The 14,001-nt window shown below is 42.3% G+C and overlaps 1 protein-coding gene across 6 annotated transcripts in view; it reads right to left on the reverse strand.

The window, feature by feature from the left end:
- PRKCE (protein kinase C epsilon) overlaps positions 1 to 14,001 on the reverse strand; it is a 498,124-nt gene that overhangs the window by 83,282 nt on the left and 400,841 nt on the right. For all 6 annotated transcript variants that reach the window (XM_050951833.1, XM_050951832.1, XM_050951835.1 and 3 more), the window contains one exon: positions 8,422 to 8,576. In XM_050951833.1, the coding sequence (XP_050807790.1) occupies positions 8,422 to 8,576 (155 nt within the window). The remainder of the gene's footprint in view (positions 1 to 8,421; positions 8,577 to 14,001) is intronic.

Consider the following 14,001-nt stretch of genomic DNA (forward strand, 5'->3'; position numbering starts at 1 on the left):
CCAAGATGGCCCTGAGCCCCACTTTGGCCTTTGGGATAAGGAAATAGCAGGAATAGCATCCTTTGCCTTTGAACTCCACGGGTACTGCTTCCACCCTCCTAGGCCAAGGAGCCGCCCCATCTCCTGCTCGAGCAGAGCCTCGGGGAAGGAAGCATGGGGGTAAGGGGTGGTTGGGCAGGGAGGAAGTAAACCGGAGGGTGTAGGCCTGGGAGATGGTGTTGAGGATCCATCAGTCAGATGTCAGCCGCGACCACTCCAGGAGGAAAGCACACAACTGATTGGAGAATGGAAGCTTTACTGGGGGTGGATCCCTGATGAGAACTCGCAGGGCACCCCCGGGCGTCCCATCAAAACCGCCTTTTCCCCGCTTGCTTGCCCTTGGAGGACTCAGGCTGGAGGGCAGGTCGAGACTGCCTCTGTAGGCTCCTCTTATAGTCCCATGACTTATGAGCGGTCTCATATTTTGGGTGAGTGGCCTGAGCAGGAGTCTGCTGCGGCTTGAACTTAGGTTTAGCCAGAGCCGGAACACAGAGACCCAAAGTCTGGAGAATTGTGTGGGAGTCTTTCAGGCCATGCAACTTTGTATCCATTTGTTCCGCAAACAGAGCTTTGCTATCAAATGGGAGGTCTTGCAGGGAGGTCTGTGCCTCACTGGACAGTCCAGAGAGCAGGAGCCACGAAGCCCTTCTCATGGACACCACTGAGGCGATGGACCGTTTGGCTGTGTTCGCTGCATCTGAAGCTGCCTGCAGGGTTGCCCGCCCTGGCAGCTGCTGTGCCTTTCTCCACCAGCACTTTGAACTCCTTCCTGTTGCGTTCCTGGAGGAAGTCCTCGAACTTGGGCAGGGAGCCCCACAGGTTGAACTCATAATGGCCCAGGAGAGCCTGGTGTTTCGCCACCCATAACTGGAAGCTCGAGGACGAATACATTTTTCTTCCAAAAGAGTCCAGCCTCCACAAATCTTTATTTTTTGGGGTAGGGGCTGGTTGGCCCTGCCACTCCCTGTGGCTGACTGACTTGACCACCAGGGAGTTAAGAGCAGGGTGGGTGTATAAGTATTCATGCCCCTTGGTGAGTACAAAACACTTGTGTTCTGCTCTCTCAGAGATGGGGGCCAATGAGGCCAGGGTTTGCCACAGGGCATTTGAAATTTTTGCCACCCCTTCATGGAGAGGCAAGGCCACCCTGCCTGGTGTCTCAGAGGACAGCACATTAAACAGGGAGTCCAAGGGCTCCTCCATCTCCTCTGCTTGGAGGTGGAGGCTTGATGCCACCCTTTTTAAGAATACTTGGTGGGCCCTAAAGTCCTCCTGTAGAACAGAGGGAGGTGGGGCCGTAATCACCTCATTCAGGGAGGGCGAGGAGGCCGGCACAGTATTCTGGTTGTCCGCCGGCACTGTAGGGTCCATCATTTGGTCGGTCTCCAGGCACGGTGCCGAGGATGTACGTCCCACTGACTCCTTCCTCAGAGGTCTGGAGAAGGAGGCCGAAGGTCCTTCTGAGGTTCTGGCCACCAACTGCGGGGGCTGTGGTGAAGGCCATGGTGCCCACTGATAACACTGGGCCAGCCACAGGGCCTGGTGCCACTGCACCTGCTGTGGCACCGGCGGGGCTGGTTGTTTGGCCTGGCCTATTGATGGACAACTACGAAGGTAGGCCAGGCTAACATACATCCTGCCACTGTCCTCGGTGCCCGGTGCCATACACTGAACGAACAAGTAGTTTTGGGGATGAGCTACAGCAAAGCTGGAGCAGAGCAGCACCTTCCGAAGCACCTTCATTGGTGGCAAGAAGGAACTGAAGGTGGGGGGAGCGTGCAGCACCATGGAGGCACCGCTCCCCTACAGTACTGCTAGGCGAGAAACTTCCAGCACCGGTGCACATGGCAAGCACACACATCTATTGTGGAATACACATGAGTAATCACTCAAAGAACAATCAACCTTCTGCTGGTGGCATCTGACTCAGGTAATGAAAATGAATATGCATTGGTCCGCACTGCTTTGGATTGTTATCAAGCAGAACCCGTCATCAGCATGGATGCATGTCCTCTGGAATGGTGTGTGAAGCATGAAGGGACATATGAATCTTTAGCACATCTGGCATGTAAATATATTGCGACATCGGCTACAACAGTGCCATGAGAATGCCTGTTCTCACTTTCAGGTGACATTGTAAACAAGAAGCAGGTAGCATTATCTCCTGCAAATGTAAACAAACTTGTTTGTCTGAGCAATTGACTTAACAAGAAGTAGGACAGAGTGGACCTGCAGGCTCTAAACTTTTACAGTTTTATTTTTGAAAGCAGTTTTCTTGTACATAATTCTACTTTTGTAGGTTCAACATTCATGATAAAGAGATTGCACTACAGTACTTATATGAGGTGAATTGAAAAATACTATTTCTTTTTTTACAGTGCAAATACTTATAATAAAAAAAAATATAAAGTGAGCACTGTACCAATTTGTATTCTGTGTTGTAATTGAAATCAATATATTTGAAAATGTAGAAAACATCCCAAAATATTTAAATATATGATATTCTATTATTGTTTAAGACTGCAATTAATCGCAATTAATTTTTTTAATTGACAGCCCTACTTACAACCTAAGTAAACTAACCTACAAAAGACACCTATTGTTTAAGATATTTCTCATCCCTCACCCCTTTAAAGTGAACTGTCATTGTGATTGTTCAGCTTTCTTATCTTCTGTTTTACAGTCCCCCGCTGACTTGTTCAAATGGTGCTGAAGTGTACTGGAGAAATACTGCACTCTATGGCCATTGTTCCCTAAGATCCTCATGGAAACGAGACATACAGCTCACGAGGTTATACTCTTAAAATCTGGCTTATAAGGATAAATATAAATGTTAGTGTTTGCCTTAATGATGGTGTTTGCCAGTGGTGCCTCAATCCAAATCCAGTGGCCTCAGCTGGGAATAGCAAGAATTCATTAAGTATCCTTTCACAGACTTTAGGGCCACAAGGAACCTTTACAGTCACCCAGTTTGATCTCCTGCACAAAACCGACTTAGAATTTCACCCAAGAATTCTTGCATGAGCTCAATATTTTTTGGTTAAACCAGAGCATATAATAATAAGGGTTGTGAAGTGCAGAGAAATATAAATGTAGCAGTCAGTGGAAGTGGTTAGACTGAACTGCTGGTCTCCTAACTGCTAGCTCAGTGCATGCTCCCCTACACTGAAGGTTACATTAAACTGCCTATGACTGGCTTTAAGAGGCAAATGGTCCATGGTCTTTCATCAATGGGTTCACAGGCAAAATCAGTGTTGTGGTCTCAACCACAAGTCATGAAGTTATGGTACAATTTTTCATAACTGGTATGTCTGTTTGAATGGCACGGCACAAACAACAAGAGTGCTGCTGGTCTGGGCTGAGCTAAAGGGGCTTTCATTACAAACTTTGTGGGTAAGTCTGTGCAGTGCCTGACTTACTCTGCTTGTACTATCAGTCCCAGATAAGCCTAAATAACACCAAATACTAGATTGTGGGGGGAAAATAAGCTCTGAGAGTGTGTTTAGCACTGTGAAGGACATGGAAGTCACACTCCCTACACTGAGGACCTTCCATAATCTCATTAGATGGACATCACAAAGCATATCGAGGTTCAGTCATACAGCATGGCTTTTTTAAAAAACGGCAATACAGCTTTATATGGAACTATTTATATAAATTGAGAATGTGAGCTTTGTTTTCACCACAAGCAGCAGAATCAGATAACGCAACAGCACTGAGATACAAAACTCTATTACACAGATAATTTAAACAAGACTGGAAACTGCTGTTGAACCAATTGCAAAGGCATGAACTTCGAGCTGAATTTCTTTTTTTCAAATGAGAAAAACTTTGCCTTTGAACTCTGGAGGAAATGAGGCTAATACTGTCTCTTAAAAAAGAACATCACTAACTAGCCTTGTAACACTCTCAAAATCTGACAAACAAGCCAGAGCACTAGCTAGAGAGTTACGCTTTTAGAAATAGACAGTTATGTTTAGCTCCAAACAGGAACTTCCAAATACACCGCTACTTCGATATAACACCACTCGATATAACACAAATTTGGCTATAATGCAGGTAAAGCAGTGCTCCAGGAGGGCAGGGCTGCGCACTCTGGTGGATCAAAGCAAGTTCGATATAACACGGTTTCACCTATAACGCGGTAAGATATTTTTGGCTCCCAAGGACAGCGTTATATCGAGGTAGAGGTGTATGTGGCTAAACAGAGGCCTGAAGACATATCAGGTATTTTGAAACCTTACTCCCTTCAAACATGTTCCAAGCATGCCCTGAAATACTGCCCATATAAGAATCATTTCCCACCTTGGAGAACATCCACTAATTTCACATCACAATGTCTTTGCTAGAGCTATCACTATACAGGAAGTGTGTATTACTTCATTTGAGTGTCTGAGGGTAGGGTAGGTATTTTGATTGGTGGTTAGTCAAGGGCAAAAAGTACTTTTTTTTTTTTCACTTTTGCTAGCTCACCCCACCACTTTGGAGATATAAATGAAATAATTAGAACCAAATGCCTTTTTCTTTCCAGTGAGTCAGTGCAATGTTTCAAACGATGATGGATCTTCTCCCTGAAAGATGACTACATTCTGGTGCATGTTAAATACTAACAAACATTTTAGCATTCCTCAAGGGCTTATCACACCATGTATGAATCATGACCTTTTTTATAGTATATTATTTAAGGCAATAATAGTGACTTGCTTTTGAAAAAAAGGCCCATGTCACTGTGTGATGTATTAATAGGAGTGTCATATTTCAGACTGATAATGTAATTGTTCTGCTTTACTCAGCACTGGCAAGGCCTGTTGGAGTACTGTGTCCATCTTAAGAAATATGTAAACATATGGGTCCAGAGTAGCAAAAATGAAAACATGATCTATTAGGAAAGGGTGAAAGAATTGGGCATATTTCGTTTAGAGGAGAGGGCTGCATGATAACAATCTTCAAATATGTAAAAGCTAGTTATAAAGAGGATGGTGACCAATTGTTCTCCATGCCTAGTCAGGGCAGGACAAGAAGCTGGCTCAGTTTGCTAGAAAGGAGATATCCCAGTCATTGGAGGTTTTGGGGAACAGATTATACCAGGGGAGGGCAAACTACAGCCCGTGGGCTGGATCTGGCCTATCAGGGCTTTCAATCCTGCCCACAGAATTGCCAGCCCCCTGGCGCAGCGGGGCTAAGGCAGGTTCCCTGTCTGCCCTGGCCCCACGCTGATCCCGGAAGCAGCCGGCACCACATCCCTACGGCCCCTGGATGGTAAGGGGGGGAGGCAGAGGGCTCTGTGCACTACCTTCGCCTGCAGGCACTGCTCCACGCAGCTGCCATTGGCCGGGATCAGGAAACCACGGCCAATGGGAGCTTCAGGGGTGGTACCTGCAGGTGAGGGCAGCACGCAGCAGGGCTGCCTTCCCCATCTTGTCCCCCCAGGAGCCACTGTCGGACATGCAGGTCACTTCTGGGAGCAGCGCGGGGCCAGGCAGGGAGTCTGCCTTAGCCCTACTGCATGCTGCGGCCAGACCAGAACTGCTTGAGGTAAGTGGTGCTCGGCTGGAGCCCACATCCAGACCTCCTCCTGCATCCTGAACCCCAACCCTCTGCCCTGAGCCCCTTAACCCCCAGCCCTAAGCCCCCTGCTGTACCCCTCCTGCACCCCAACCCCCTGCCCCAAGCGCCCTCTCGCACTGTGCACCCCCTCCTGCACCCCTACCCCCTGTCCTGAGCCCCCGTTGCACCCCACACCCCTCCTGCAACCTCCTGCCCTGAGCCCCCTCCCACACTCTGCAGCTCTCACCCCCTCCCACACCACGCACTCCCTCCCACACTCCAACCTCCTGCCCCAGCCCTGCATTCATGGCCCTGCATACAATTTCCCCACTCAGATGTGGCACTTGGGCCAAAAAGTATGCCCACCCCTGGATTAGACAAACACCTGTAAGGAATGGTCTAGGCATACTTGGTCCTGTCTCACTCAGGGGATGGTTGGTTGGGAGTGGACTAGATGACCTCTTGAGGTCTCTTGCAGCCTTACATTTCTATAAGTCAATGATTATGATGATATTATGGATTATAGATCTTCAATTGTTTTTTTAAAGTAACCGAGATGTGCATTTTATACATTATTAAGTTTCTTGGTGACCTTCAGGTGAGAAATTAATAGTTACTAGGAATAAAACAATGTCCAGGTCAAAAAAATTGTACTAAAATAAAGCAGCAGGAAGGGATGTGTTCTTAGTGGATTTTCCTTGCTTTCATCTCAGAACCCACATTTTTTCTTCTCATTTGTCTCTTCTGAAACTAGCCCTAGTACAAATACATCACCAACTATTTTAATACCACAGCATGTCTTACTACAGTGTGCTAGAGCTACGACAGTATAGGCTACTGAGTCAGAAGTTGAGACTATCTCAGCAAGCTTTAAAACACAGAGCATTGCTCACTCATCAGCATTTAGAATGAGTGTGTACACAGTGATTCAGTGCAGTTCAGAGCCAAAGCACAAGGCTCTATATATGAGAGAGAAGGAGGAGGGGGAAGGTTACTATACAAATCAATATAAGAAAGGTGTTGTGTAATGTTATCATTTTAGATTTTCTTCACACTGAAGGTAATTTGTCTCAAAAGTGTCCTTTTTGTTTCGTTCACTGAAATCAGTAAATTAACTGCTAATTACTCAGGGTGTAAATTCCAGCTACCAGTGCTGGGAAATGAACATTAGCCTGTTTAGAAGAACTAATCCTCAAAATCCTTCATTTGTTAAGACACTAAACTTCTCCTTCCCACCCCCAAAAAGTGGCAATTTATGAAATTCTGATGCATTCAGAGAGGGGTTACCTAAACCCTACTGATGTGTTGTTTGGGAAACAAATAAAGGGAGATGGAAGAGTCCTTACATAGGCAACAAAGGTAAGATATGTATTTAGGGTGTAAGCACTTAGAATAATTTAAACCCCAGAAAAAGAGGGTTTGGAAAGGGTCCAAATTGGATCTGGTGAACTGATTTTACTTTTGCAAGACTTACAACCTGATTGTCAGTGTTATGGATCAGCCAGACATCCAACTGCAGCTAGAGATGACCAACCCCACAACTGGTCAACATTTTTCTGTCAAAAAACTTTTTACAGAAAAGTGTCTGCTTTCCATGGAAAATGTTGATTTTTCATCAAAAAAATGAAACTTTTCCTTCCACTTTTTGATGAGAAGTTGAAATTGTCCATAGAAAGTAGACACTTTTCTGTGGAAATGTTCATTAAGTCAAAACCCATTTTTCTATCAAAAAACAGTTTTTTGACAGAAAAATGCTGACCAGTCCTAGGGTTGGCCACCTCTAGCTCTCACTGACTCCATTTTCCAAGCAGCTCTAATGCAGCATCTTTAAAAATGAGTCCATCAATTATTTAAATTCCATGTCCTCAGCTAGACTCGTCCTCAGCTAGACTTTTTTCACATAAAAAAATCTAGTGTCCCCCCCCTTCACTCCCCTAAAATAAGTCAGATTTAAAATTTGACAGGAGTAGGAATATCAGAAACTCTAACATATATCTATGGCCTGCAACAGACTTAGAGATCTAAATAAGGTTTAAAAGACTCATATCCCAAAACCCACAGCTTTGCTGCTTGCTACAGGCAGGCAAGATTTATCGCAAGTGGTGACAGGCTGCCAAAAATAATTTAAAAAGAGAGGAAGGGTGAAACGACAAGATAAAGGACTTAATAAACATATGGATAACAGGGTGAAAATTTCTCAAGTGGTTCCTCATTTCTAATAATAAATATTTATTCTTAAAAGCATTCTTCACAGCACAACAAAATTGTCCATAAATTGGTTTGATTTGCTTTTGTTTTAAACTGGAAGGGTAGTGATTTAGTTTAGTTTTTGTTCAGATGGGAACTTTGAGCAGTAACAAGCAAATCCAAATTGTCTGCAAAGAGCCACTTCCTGTTAGGGACTGAGACTTCACCCTAACAGTTAAGAAGAAAGGCCATTGCAAACTACTATCCTGATTCTATCAGACTGGAGACAACTAGGACAAACAAACTCAGGAAGTGGCAGGGAGTTCGAAAGCGAGAGGAAATCTATGGCACAGAGAGGAAAGTGAAGAGATTGCGCTGATCTGCAAAAAGTTCACCCCTAGGTCAGAATGTGCCAAGCTTTTCAAAAAGCTTTATTTGTACTATAATACAAAACTGGCACACACAGCTGGCGATTGCTGCAGAGGCTATTCAAATGTTAACATTCTGAATGATAAACTGCCAAAAAAAGTTCTATGTAAGCAAATAGGAACAAACAACTAATCTAAATTTGGTTGCTAAGAGACAGAGGTTTTCAGCCAAATTCACCCTCAAGTCTCAAGAATACTTTATTCTTAATCAAGAAAGTACCTGTAGATGACGCCATGCTGATGAAGAAACATGAGTGCTGATGTGACCTCTGCAGCATAGAAGCGGGATCGAGGCTCGTCAAATTTGCGTGAGCGCTGAATTTGAAACATTAGATCTCCACCATTTACATATTCCATGACGAAAAAGAGGCGGTCCTGAAATTAATTAAAACAGTGCTATTTAGCTAATTTCTTCAGCCACACAAAGGGCTGCTTTAAACTACACATTAGGCGACAGAAGGATTTGCGTCAAGAAACTGAAGAACTAAAGCTACAATTCTGAACTGGGGAAAGCTGACAACCAAAAAACAAAAAACCCCAGAGAAAACCGATTCAAGAAAGAGCGAACGAAAGAGAAAAGATAGAGAATTAAAATACGATTAAAAAATAATAAGGATTATTAAAATAGTACAATCAGCTTTGTATTTTTAAAGAAATGTTTACATGCTGTTTAAAAAACCCATTTAATATAAATATTACAAGCCAATGATGATTCTGTCAGTTTCTGAAGGGCAGGACAATTTTGCAGGTTGCCTGCCCTCCTGGCTCCCTATCCCTACATATTATCAAGCACTCTGTGTATAAAATGCCTTTTCTTCCAAATTATAACTTCAGAATACATATTACTAATTATTTATATGGAAACTACTATTGTCAGTAGAAAACAGTCAAAAATCACAAGTCAGGCTTTCTCAAAAATCATAAGATTGGCGTAAATATAATCAGATTTTTAAAAATAATCTATTGGGGGTTCTTTTTAATTGTCTTCTGGTTTTTGAATCTTTAGGGTTCTTTTTTTTTTCAGACTTTTCTCCATAGCAATGAGGGGTAGAAACCCTCTTCATTTTTCAGTGGCAGCTGCCATTTTCACACAATGATGTGACTTCGGGAGCTGGGGCTTTCAGAAAAACACCAAATATTGTAAGAGTCACAATAAAAAATAGCAGCAATTGGCAATGCTGAGAAAAAAAATGTGAGTGAGGCATTTTAAAGGTCCCCAACCCAAAGAACTTATAACATAAACAGACAATGCAGAACAAGCATAGGCAAAGAACATGGTATATACATTTTTATCATCTCTGTCCCATTTTCTCTGAAGGTTTCTTGTCCATCCTTAGAATTTTACCTAACTATATCATTAGCCCTACCCCTCCTTGAGCTTTGCCTTTTGCGAAATTCAGTAAAGCATTTAAACATCACTGACTTAAATTAAGCATGTGCTTAAGTGCTGTCCTGAATGTGGATGCCTTCCTGAAGGGGGCTTGAAACATTTGCTTAGCCCAGTAAAGGTCACAGGTGGAGGATGTAGAGGAAGAAAATGCAAGCACTCCAACTGTACACATCAGAACATTGGAATTGCCACAATGGATCATTTCTGAGGTCCATCCAATCCAGCATCCTGTCTCTGAGGACATATCTTAATTACAGCTGCTACAGTGGCACTGTAGCACTGTAATGTAGAGATGTCGTAGATCAACTGAAGGGGTTTTCCATTGCTGTAGTTAATCCACCTCTCTGACAGGCAGTAGCTAGGTCTATGGAAGAATTCTTCCATCCGCCTAGCCATGACTATATTGGGGGTTACATGGACCTAACTATGTCACACAGGGCATAACATTTTTCACAACCCTGAGCGATGCAGGTAGACAATCTAAATGTTAAGCATAGACCAGACCTGACAGTGACTGATACCAGACAGCCACCATCATAGTCCTTTCCTGAAAGGAAAGATTGGGGAAACAATAGCATTACTGCTGCTAGAAGTTACAAGCACTCCAAAGGAAATGGTATAGGCTATAGTCTTTCCACCTTCCAGACTGACTCAATATTGCCAATCCTAAGTGTTCAAAAATCATGAGACAGTCTCCAAAAATCATTAGATTTAAACCCTCATGATATTTGTGCTCAACAAAATAATAAATGTGAGGTTCTTTTTTATTTTGATCCTCACGTCACATTTTTCAACTTTTTTCTGCAACCATGAAGAATAGAACCTTGCTTTAAAATGACAAAAAAATAAGGAAGAAAAGAAAAAAGATGAGATTCTCACATAATCCCAGAAATTGGTGCATTAAAAAAGCAACAAATATTGTAAGACTCACGATAAAAATCACAAGACTTAGCAACACTGCCGTCTGAGGGATTGCAGAGATGTGGGGAAAGAATACACTATACCTCCAAAGAGGAGATGCAAGCACCTGTTTTCAGCACATTCCCAACTTTTATTCCAAGAGTAGTGCATGCCTGTATTCTCTGCAGGCAGAATGGCGCTGAAGATTGGCATGGGAGAGGCACACAACCAATTTCCAGTATTATTATGCCTTACACCTTCCCATTTGGAGAGGACATGGGAAAACATTACAAATATGATTGGGATGAGAGGTCACAGTCTATGTCATTCAGTTGGCTAAAGTAATTCCTCCCAAGGTGATCACCTTTTCACTGTAGCATTTTATGTTCTGCAAAGTTGGTAGAACCTGGGCATGACTGAGCAGCAAGATGATCAGGCAGCAGGAGAACGGGGTCAGCATTTGCTACCTAACTATGACATGCTGGCTGATTCCCCAAAATGCAACCCACTGGATGTGTCTGCACCATAAAAACAAAAGGACTCAGACATCAAGTGCACAAAATGCTGTCGGTTGTCCTTGTTATGCTATAAAGAATCCCACAGGAACAGCCTTTCTGTGTCATGAGACTGCTGAGTCACCTATTCCACACTACTCAGTACTGTGGGTGAAGGAACTCTGGAGTAATTTCCTTGTGGGATGAAGATAAGGAAAGCAGTTGAAGGCACATAATTACAGTGGTTACAGTTTCTTTCTTCAGTGGGGAGATACTGCTGGAGACACTATCTCCCAAGAGTGGAGACTGTATATTTATCTCCTAAGCTGCTGATACTGCCCCCTTGACCTTGATTTTATTTCAATTTTTATTTAAATGATCTTTGGATACTCTTCTCTTATATGAACAGAAGTACCCACTAGAAATTTTGTAATCCCAGTCTATTTTCAAAAATGCTCAACTTTCTTGACTCTGATTTGAGCAGAGAGGATGCCCAAGAAATCTTATGCAGAAATTCAGCAGAACCTTCCTTGCTACACAGGCCTATTAATATTTTATGTATGTTACTTAATATGAGTTCCCAGTTCTTGGATGAGATCCTTAATCCTAGGTACTGTTCCCAAACTACTTTCAGTTCAGTGTTTGAATTTCTTTGCCTAATCAATAGGTTGTACAGATTCAAGTCCATGCACTTTGATCTACACAGAGACTAACTCTGTAATTCTAGTAGGGTGCACAGGGAAACACTTCAACATCACTACCCTAATTCATTACTTCTGTAGGTACAGTCATAGTACTTCCATGTTTGGTCCAAATAGAGCCCATATTCTCTCAAACACCTATCTGTGGCAATTCTAAGCATCACATACTGTTGAGGTCAAAATGTGATTTCTGTGGTTTTGGTTTAGGATCCTTTACAGCAGGGGTCAGCAACCTTTCAGAAGTGGTGTGCCGAGTTTTCATTTATTCACTTTGATTTAAGGTTTCGCGTGCCAGTCATACATTTTAACGTTTTTAGAAGGTCTCTTTCTATAAGTCTATAATATATAACTAAACTATTGTTGTATGTAAAGTAAATAATGTTTCAAAATGTTTAAGAAGCTTCATTTAAAATTAAATTAAAATGCAGAGCCCCCCTGGACCGGTGGCCAGGACCTGGGCAGTGTGAGTGCCACTGAAAATCAGCTTGTGTGCTGCCTTCGGCACATGTGCCATAGGTTGCCTACCCCTGCTTTACAGGATTTTCCTCATTTGACCAATCTGGAATTTAATCTGGATTGTGGAGCCAGATGTCTTGTGCTCAGTTGAACACAGGGGATTCAGCAACAACTCTGGCCTCAGCAATGGCAAGCTACTAAGTCACACATCTCCCTTCATATTTTCAAATGGAAGGCATCCTCACCTGGATTATTTTATACACACTCCAATGTACTTTTTTGTTTATGTGAAAGGGTATCAGACACCACATGTATTGACCAATGTTATGCCCTACAAGTATATTGCTCATCTCTCCAGGCAAGTGTACAGACTGGATCTTGGATTTGCTGGTTTAACAGCACTGTGGGTAAATGTATCCTACAGGGATATCTGTTTGACACGGCATTAAGTGCCTATAAAACGCTCCTGTAGGTTACACTCTCCTACTACATACATTTACATTTCAAACAGCCTTCCTAGTTTTCCCAGCTGTGTATTACAGCCAGTTTTATTGGACAGCCAGAAGTGTCTTTGAAAATCATGTTTTCCTTATGTCAAGAATTCAGGTGAGGATTTTTTATTTTAGTATAATGTCAATTTGTATAATCAATTGTAATAAAACACAACGTGTCAATAATGCAGCACTGGTACAGAGAGCATCTTCCTGGAGAAAAGAGGACTCCAGTATTTTTACGACACCGTGCTTTTCTAAACCCATTCTTTAGCTTTTCGTTTCCTATGCTCTAGAGAAAGGACCAACTCAATCTGGAACAGGCATAAACAGAGACTAAAATGGGAGCACATACGTTGGCATCTATATCAAACTCTGTTTGAGAAATCTATTTACCTAGGTATTTTTCTGGTTCCCATCACTACAGTACCATCTGAGAAAAAAATGTATTGCTACATACTTTCATTAAACCTTTTGCACCCATAATTTGGGATCCTAATGCTAAGAACATATGTATTCTTTTGTTATCTCCTATTTTTATCCCATTACACACACACACACACACACACACACACACACACCAAAACCCACTCACACAGGATGAGATTCTGGCCCTATTGAAGATAACGGCAAAATTCCGATGGACTTAAATATAACCAGGATTTCGCCCTCATCGTACACTTCCCTGTACAGAAACTGAGGCACACCTGAGAACATATCATTCATTAGATCAATCACAATGAGAAGGTTACAAAGTGGACAGAACACAGTATTGTACAGTATTGACAACCAAGTACCTAGAGCAGCTAACTATTAGATATGGTCTTATTAATCAATTTTGTTCCAAAACTGGTTTGGATTATCTTTTGGATTCCATATCCATAACATTTGAGAAGTATGTTTTGATGAACAAAAAAATATGAAGCAGTCTGGGAACTCCTTCATTACATAAACTAAAATAAAAGAAAAGATCACAAACAAGCCATTATAGATTAATCCCCTCTTGGTATCTGTTAGGCAAAACCAAAAAAGCAAAGGACTATAAAATAAGCAAATATGTTTTCCGAAGTAAAGACTTTTTACAGGGTTTTTGTTTTTCTCTTAGTCTAACCTTCTCTCCCTTGAATTCGAAGAAGTTATGGTGGAATGAAAACACTTAAAATAATAAATGAAAACAATCTAAAACAGAGACGGTGGGTAAGAATGTTTCAGGGCAAAGAGGATGAGAGATAAACAGTCTGGAAGACAACAAGAAAAGCTTTCAACTTTAATCTGAATTTTCATGGTACTATAAACTTTCCTGTCTTTGGTTTCAACTATATCTCTTGTGATAACTTGCAAATCTGCCTGTCCTGACTTGTCCCAACC

This window comes from Gopherus flavomarginatus, chromosome 4 (assembly GCF_025201925.1).
Source record: "Gopherus flavomarginatus isolate rGopFla2 chromosome 4, rGopFla2.mat.asm, whole genome shotgun sequence".
NCBI classification, from domain to species: Eukaryota; Metazoa; Chordata; order Testudines; family Testudinidae; genus Gopherus; species Gopherus flavomarginatus.